At 41.7% G+C, this 8,729-nt stretch overlaps 1 protein-coding gene across 1 annotated transcript in view; it reads left to right on the forward strand.

The window, feature by feature from the left end:
* Nucleotides 1-7,212: 7,212 nt before the first annotated feature.
* SEC11A (SEC11 homolog A, signal peptidase complex subunit) overlaps nt 7,213-8,729 on the forward strand; it is a 46,819-nt gene continuing 45,302 nt past the window's right edge. Inside the window, exon 1 of the mRNA XM_003784611.2 lies at nt 7,213-7,407. Coding sequence (XP_003784659.1) covers nt 7,357-7,407 — 51 coding nt within the window. The 5' untranslated portion in view covers nt 7,213-7,356. The remainder of the gene's footprint in view (nt 7,408-8,729) is intronic.

The following is an 8,729-nucleotide window of genomic DNA, read 5'->3' on the forward strand; positions in this document are numbered from 1 at the left end:
GTGTTTTTTAGTATATATTAACATAGTTGTACAACTATCATTGTCCCCCCAAAGAAATCCTGTACCCATTAGTGTCTCTCCATTTCCTACAATCTTAGGCAAACTCTGCTTGTCTTCTCTTTGGATTTGGCTATTGTTTGTTTTGACACAGTCTCACTTTGTCACCCTGGGTAGAGTATCATGGTGTCATAGCTCACAGCAACCTCAAACTCTTGGGCTCAAGGGAATCTCTCACTTTAGCCTCCCAGATAACTGGGACTACAGGTGCCTGCCACAACACCTGGGTATTTTTAGAGGTGAGGTCTCGCTCTTGTTCATGCTGGTCTCAAACTCGTGAGCTCAGGTGATCTACCTGTCTCGGCCTCCCAGAGTGCTGGAGTTACAGGCATGAGCCACTACGCCAGGCCTGGATTTGGCTATTCTGAACATTTTATATAAATGAAATAATACAATACTTGGTTTTTTGTGACTGGCTTCTTTCACTAAGCATACTGTTTCAAGGTTCCTCCATGTTGTAGTATCTTTTTAATCCCTCCAAAATATTCCATTGCACCAATGGAATTATTAGTAATTATGCCAGTATACCACAATTTTATTTATCCCTTCATTAGTTGATGAACATTTGAGTTATTTCTTTTTTCGCTTTTTTGCAGTTTTTGACTAGGGCTGGGTTTGAACCCGCCACCTCCGGCATATGGGACTGGTGCCCCACCCTTTTGAGCCACAGGAGCTGCCCGTATTTTTTGGCTATTATGAATAATACTGTTTGTATACAACTTTACATGTGGACAAGTATTTTCAATTCTCTTGGGTATGTATCTAGGAGTGGAGCTGTTGATTAATATAGTAATTCTGTATTTAAACTTTAGAGCAATTGCAGGTATTTTCCAAAGTGGCTGTACCATTTTACATTCACAGCAGTATGTATGAGGGCTCTAATTCCCTATATGCTTTCCCATCATATTATTATTTATTTGTGGATTTTTTTAGAGACAGGGTAGGGTCCTCCTGCCTCAACCTCCCAAACAGGTAGCATGCACTACTATGACCAGATGATTTTTCTACTTTTGGTTTTTTGGGGTTTTTTTTTTTTTGAGACAGTCTCAAGCTGTCTCCCTGGGTAGAGTATCATAGCATCATAGCTCACAGCAACCTCCAATTCTTGGGGCTCAAGAAATCCTCTTGCCTCGGTTTTTAGTAGAGATGGGGGGTCTTGCTTTTGCTCAGGCTGGTCTCAAGCTCCTGAGCTCAAGCAATCCCCCTGCCTCAGCCTCCCAGAGTGCTAGGATTACAGGTGTGAACCACCGAGTCCAGCCTTTTTTTTTGTAGAGACAGGATCTTGCTATGTCACCCAGGCTGGTCTCAAGCTCCTAGCCTCAAGTGATTCTCTTACCTCCTCCAGCCTCAAAAGTATTTTTTTTTTTTTAGGTAACTAAATGAGTTCTGTTTTTATTTATTTATTTTTATTAAATCATAGCTCTGTACACTAATACTATCATGGGGTACAGTGTGCTATTTTTATATACAATTTGAAATATTTTCATTAAACTGGTTAACATAGCCTTCATGTCATTTTTAGTTGTGTTAAGACATTTATATTCTTCATTTAGAAAGATTCACATGTACCCTTATAAGATGCACCATAGGCGTGATCACACCAATCACCCTCCCTCCACTCATCCTCCCCCTCCCTTCCTCTCCCTCTCCCCTTCCCCCATATTCTTGGGCCATAATTGGGTTATAGCTTTCCTATGAAAGTTTCATAGTAGGGGTGAGTACATTGGATACTTTCCCTTCCATTCTTGAGATACTTTGCTAATAATATTTTCCAACTTCATCCATGTAAACATGAAGGTGGTAAAGTCTCCATCCTTCTTTAGGACTGCATAGTATTCCATGGTGTACACATACCGCAATTTATTGATCCATTTGTGGGTTGATGGGCACTTGGGTTTCTTCCATGACCTAGCAATTATGAATTGGGCTGCAATAAACATTCTGGTACAAATACCTTTGTAGTGTGTTTTTTGGTCTTCTGGATATATACCTAGTAGAGGAATTATAGGATCAAATGGCAGGTCTATTTTTAGTTCTGTAAGTGCTCTCCAGATGTCTTTCCAAAAGGAACGTATTAATTTGCAATCCCACCAACAGTGTAAAAGTGTTCCCTTTTCTCCACAACCACACCAGCATCTGTGATTTTATGATATGGGCTAATCTTACTGGTGTTAGATGATATCTCAAAGTAGTTTTAATTTGCATTTCTCTGATGATTAAGGATGATCAACATTTTTTCATATATCTGTAGGCCATGCACATGTCTTCTTCAGAGAACTTTCTTTTCAAGTCCCTTGCCCACCCTGAGATGGAATCACTTGTTTTCTTCTTGCTAATACAGTTGAGTTCTCTGTGGATTCTGGTTATTGAACCTTTGTTGGAGACATAACCAGCAAATATTCTGAGGGCTGTCTGCTTGCTTTCCTTACTGTGTTCTTGGCTGTGTAGAAGCTTTTTAGTTTGATCAGGTCCCAATAGTGTATTTTTGATGTTGCTTCAATTGCCCGGGGGGTCCTCCTCATAAAATTTTTGCCCAGGCCGATTTCTTCAAGTGTTTTTTCCTACACTTTCTTCTAGTATTTTTATAGTTTCATGTCTTAAGTTTAAGTCTTTAATCCAGTGAAAGTCTATCTTTGCTAGTGGTGAAAGTCATGGATCCAGCTTCAGTCTTCTGCAGGTCGCCAGCCAGTTCACCCAGCACCATTTGTTAAATAGGGAATCTTTTCCCCACTCGATGTCTTTAATTGGCTTGTTAAAGATCATATAGCAGTAAGTAGCTGGGTTCTTCTCTTGGTTCTCTATTCTGTTCCATACATCTACCTCTGTTTCTGTGCCAGTACCATGCTGGTTTGGTCGCTATCAATTTATAGTATACTCTGATGTTTGGTAGCGTGATTCCTCCTGCTTTATTTTTATTTCTGAGTAATGTCTTGGCTATTCAAGGTTTTTTTCTGATTCCATACAAAACGAAGTATTATTTTTTCAAGATCTTCAAAGCATGAGAATGGAGCTTTAATAGGGATTGAATTAAAATTATATATTGCTTTGGACATTTATAGCAAATATATATTGCTTTGGACAAATGTAGTATGGACATTTTAACAATGTTAGTTCTTCTCAGCCATAAGCATGGTATGTTTTTCCATTTGTTAACATTTTCAGCTATTTCTTTCCTTAGAGTTTCACAGTTCTCTTTATAGACATCTTTCACGTCCTTTGTTAGGTCAACTCCCAAATATTTCATCTTCTTTGGCACTACTGTGAACGGAATAGAGTTCTTGACTCTTTTTTCAGCTTGATTGTTGTTGGTATATATAAAGGCTACTGATTTATGAGTGTTGATTTTGTAACCTGAGATGCTGCTGTATTCCTTGATCACTTCTAAGAGTTTTGTAGTAGAATCCCTGGTGTTTTCCAGGTATACAATCATATCATCTGTGAAGAGTGAATGTTTGATCTCTTCTGACCCTATATGGATACCCTTGATTGCCTTTTCTTCCCTAATTGTGATGGCTAAAACTTCCATTACAATGTTAAAGAGCAATGAAGATAATGGGCAACCTTGCCTGTTCCTGTTCTGAGTGGAAATGATTTCAATTTAACTCCATTTAATACGATATTGGCTGTGGGTTTGCTGTAGATGGCCTCTATCAATTTAAGAAATGTCCCTTCTATGCCAATTTTCTTAAGTGTTCTGATCATGAAGGGATGCTGGATATTATCAAAAGCTTTTTCTGCATCAATTGAGAGAATCATATGGTCTTTGTTTTTTAATTTGTTTATGTGATGAACTACATTTATAGATTTATGTATGTTGAACCAGCCTTGAGATCCTTGGATAAAACCTACTTGGTCATGGTGTATAATTTGTTTGATGTGTTGCTGGATTTTGTTTGTTAGGATCTTATTGAATATTTTTGCATCAATATTCATTAGTGATATTGATCTGTAATTTTCTTTTCTTGTTGAGTCTTTTCCTGGTTTGGGGATCAAGGTGATGTTTGCTTCGTAGAATGTGTTGGGTAGTATTCCTTCTTTTTTTTTTTTCCATTGGAAATACACTTTATTTGTGATCATCACAAGAAAATTTCAGAATTAGAAATAGTACATCAAATTTAGCTAAATGAAGGCAAAATCTCTTTCACTTTTTTCTTTTTCTTGAGAAGCAATAACAGATTTCAATTGTTGTATAGAAGAAAATGTATCTACAAATTTAAAAGCCTACCTTGTTTTAATACAATGTGATTTTTGAGGATATTTTAAAGTAACTATCATTTTCTAGTTTCTTACAGATGAATATATGGTCTTGCATAATTCATAAGTTATGTACATAGCTGTTCCATAAGTTTATTTTGTCCCCTTCCTGTCATGTATCTGCCAGGTTAATGTATGTACATGTATAAGAATGTTCGGCAAAAAATTCTTGATCTTTTATAGTTGAAGTAATTTTACCAAAGATTATGCTTTCAAAGGGTTCACCTGTGGTCTGGTTCAAATAATTCTCCAACTGAAATCACAGCTCCTCTATCAGTCTTCCTTAGAGCTTTCCTTGGTTGAAGGGATATAAGTACTCTCCATTCTGCAGAAGTTTCTGGCTTATAAAATGCAGACGAATTGGCCATCCTACCTACCTTCCAGAGATGTCCTAAGGCTAAGGCAAGTTCACGTGTCAAAGTACTTTTAGGGTTACAGAAAGCTAAAAGCATTGCAGAAGTCTACAAATACAAGGAAACCAATCTAAAAATGTTATAAGCAGTGGTCCCCAACCTTTTTGGCATCAGGGACCAGTTTCATGAAAGTTAATTTTTCCAGAGTGGCTGGGGGTAGAGGGGAGTGTGAAGGTGGAGTGGAGTTCAGCAGCTGATGCCAGCCATGGGGAGCAGCAGTCTTCTTTTTCTATGTTTTGGAAAAGGTTAAGTAATATAGGTACTAGTTCCTCTTTAAAGGTTTGATAGAATTCTGATGTGAAGCCATCTGGTCCCGGGCTCTCAAAAGTATTATTATACCTTCCTTTTTTTAAATTACAGCTATCTTGCAAAATGACTTTTAGCTTTTTAATTGGAAATAACTTTTGATTTAAAGAACTGCATCAAGGAGTGAGTGATAGCTCTTTAATTCCAGCACTTTGTGAGGCTGAGGTAGTAGAATCGCCTGAGGTTAAGCATTTGAGACCAGCCTAGACAACACAGTTGTGAGGGACACAACTACACCTTAACCTTACAAACGATAACAATGTAACCTAAGTATATCTACCCTAGCATTATTCTGAAATTTAAAAAAATTAAAAATATTTAGCTAGGTGTGGTGAGTACCTGTAGTCCAAGCTACTCTGGAGGCTGAGGCAGGGGATCTCTTAAGCCCAGGAGTTTGAGGTTATAGTGAGCTGAGCTATGACCACACCACTGTACTGCAGTCTGGGTGACAGCTGTGAGGACAGTATAAAGAGTTCGAGTAGGCTTGGCACCTGTAGCTGAGTGGTTATGGCACCAGCCACATACACGGAAGTTGGCGGGTTTGATCCCAACCTGGGCCAGCTAAACAATGACAACTGCAACAACAACAACAACAAAATAGCCAGGTGTTGTGATGGGCGCCTGTAGTCCCTGCTACTTGGGAGGCTGAGGCAAGAGAATCACTTCAGGAGTTTGAGGTTGTTGTGAGCTGTGATGTCACAGCACTCTACCCAGGGTGACATAGTGAGACTGTCTCAAAAAAAAAAAAAGAGTTCCAGTATATCCTTCATATAACTTTGTCTAATCAGACAGTACCAATCAATGTATTTTCTTTCAATTGAGATAGTGTCTCACTTTGTCACCCTCATTAGAGGGCTGTGATGTCATATCTCATGGCAACCTTCAACTCTTGGGCTCAAGTGATTCTCTTGTCTCAGCCTCCCTAGTAGTTGGGACTACAGGTGCTGCCACACGCCCAGGTATTTAGTACCAATATTTCAAAAAAGAAATATCACACCTGTAATCCTAACACTCTGGGAAGCAGAGGCAGGAGGATCCCTTGAGCTCACGAGTTCAGGACCAGCCTAAGCGTAAGGGAGCCATGCCTCTACTAAGAATAGAAAAATCAGCAAGCATGGTGGCACACTGTAGCCCCAGCTATTGCAGAGGCTGAGACAGGATTGCTTGAGCCTAGGGGTTTGAGGTTGTTGTGAGCTGGCTGATGCCATAGCACTTTACCCGGGGTCACAGAGTGAGACTCTGTCTAATAAAAATAGGAATACATTAAAAAAAGAAAGAATAAAGAATATAAATTAAAAAAGAATAAAAAGTAAAAAGAAGTAATAGCAAAAGATCCTGCTTTAGTCCTTGTTGGGTGAAGTGGGTATGTGGAGCTTCAGCCAGCCAAACAAAAGATATTTATACTGTACACTGAGAGGAAACAGAAGAGACTGAAAAAGAGTGTCATATCAAGGTGCCTGAGTCAATAAAACTAGGAGGTTGGCTGGGCATTGTCGAGGCGGTGTTTTGCTTGGGAGTTTGAGACCAGCCTGAGTAACAGAGAGACACCTCCCTCCCGCGACACCGCCCCCACCCCCGTCTATATTAAAAAAAAAAGAAAACCAAGAGGTAGAGCTCAAGGAGCCAAAGCCAAATCCTGTCAGCAAAGTTACAGCCAGGGAGTAAGAGACTGGTGGTCTCATCGTATTGCTGCATCTTTTCGCTGTTTTCGCTCCAACTGGAATGTAAACTCTTGGGACCTTCATCCCGTGCTTCAAAAGTCTATCACATAATCCACCCCCTTACGCGGAAAACACTGACCTAAGAAACTCAATCGTAGCTTCCCGCACCGCGGGAAAGATAAGCTTCACCAGGGAACGCACCGCCAGACAACACGTCAACCGCCACACAACACGTCAACCGCCACACCCAGGCGCGACCCGGCCGCAGGAAGGCGCGGGCCATTCAGGAACAGCCTCTGTCCGCCCAGACCGTGAAGGCTGCTCGCGATTGGCCAGGTGTGCTCGCGGGCCCGCCTCTTGAAGGCCTAGTCCAGCCCGGCTAAGCGCCGGAGTAGGGCGCCAGTAGGTTTTCAGCCGGTGAGGGCTGGAGCAGGAGAGCGCGGTTGCAGCGAGGCCGCCCCGAACCTGGACTAGAAAGGCCGTGGTTCCCTTGGTCGTCTCTACACTGCAAGAGCTAACGGCCGGGCCGGCTCTCGACCCGGAAGCGGAAGTGTCCGCACTGCGGCGTCCGGTCCAGTGTGAGCTGGACCCGTGAGCCAGTCGTTCCGCTCGCTGGTTCACATTGAGCTCCCTCTCCTGTCTGTGTCTTGCTCTCGGTCCCCGCCATGCTGTCTCTAGACTTTTTGGACGATGTGCGGCGGATGAACAAGCGGCAGGTGAGCTTGGCTATCCTGTTTCACCTGGCTCCCCTGTCCCTTTGACATCGCTTCTGCGTGGTCCGGTGGACCGCCTTCCCAGGTGTGAGGGCTGGAGCGGGTCTGGCCGGAGGCCGCTTTGCCCCCTATTTTAACACCCAGTTGATTCGTGGCCTACCTGGGGCAGAGCGGGACTTGGTGTTTCACGTTCGATTCTTCCTAATTAGGTAGGAGAGTAAATAGAAACCGGAGGGAATCTTTGTAGGTGAGAGTTGAGATTGCTTCTTGTTTCAGACGTTGTAAGTTGGCGGACTCCTGGATTCTCTCATCGGGTCGACTATTGCTAAAGTGGTTAAGAGCTCTCAGAGGGCGGTTGCAGATTCCATACAGGCCGTTTTGCTGCTTTCAGTCCCTTGCAACCAACCCTTCTAGTACAGCTGGGCCATAGCGAGCTGCATTTACTTTAAATTGGACCAACCGACCTCAGAGTTGAAAGTTACACTACTTGCGCTTGAGTACACTTAGCAGTAAGGTGGCAGCCCTCAGAATCTAGGTTTTACTGTCCTATATCAGTAGCAGAGGGATCTTGAAGTTTAGGCCTCTTGATTTGGTCATTGAACCTGCCTTGATCTAAGTTGTATGTCAAATGGTGCTGATTGTAAATACTGTTGTAACTAATTAGTCATTAGAAAAGGTGGTTTCGGGCAGGGCGCTGTGGCTCATGCCTGTAATGCTAACACTTGGGAGACCGAGGCGGGTGGATTGCTTGAGCTTACGAGTTCCAGACCAGCCTGAGCTAGAGAAGACCCCGTCTCTAAAAATATGCAGGCGTTGTGGCAGGCGCCTGTAGTCCCAGCTACTTGGGAGGCTGAGGCAAGAGGATCTTTTGAGCGCAAGAGTTTGAGGTTGCTGTGAGCTGTGACGCCACAGCACTTTACCCAGAGCGACATAATGATACTGTTAAAAAAAAGAAAAGAAAAGGTGGTTTCTTTTTTGTTTTCTACACCAAATTTGTCTATAGAGCCTAGTTTTACATGCATTGGATTTTTGTTTTGCAGTATTTTACTGTTATGATTATCTTAATGTCACTATTAAAGTTTCTTTTTTTTTCATTAGACTTGTATTTTATACTATTTTTAATTGTCATTTAGGGAAGTGGTTACATAGCTTCCTGTTACTATCCTTCAGGCCTTGGCTAGCTGTGTCACCTACACTTAGACGTGTACACCAGTTCCCTTAGACTTGATCATTCTTTTCAACATGCGCAAAATATTATTTTATGTCTCTATAATAACACTTAAAATGTCTCACTTGTATAGTGTTGTGTTTTTCTTTTTTCTTTT

This window comes from Otolemur garnettii, unplaced genomic scaffold, assembly GCF_000181295.1.
Source record: "Otolemur garnettii isolate 467f Iridium unplaced genomic scaffold, OtoGar3 scaffold00011, whole genome shotgun sequence".
Taxonomy (NCBI): Eukaryota; Metazoa; Chordata; class Mammalia; order Primates; family Galagidae; genus Otolemur; species Otolemur garnettii.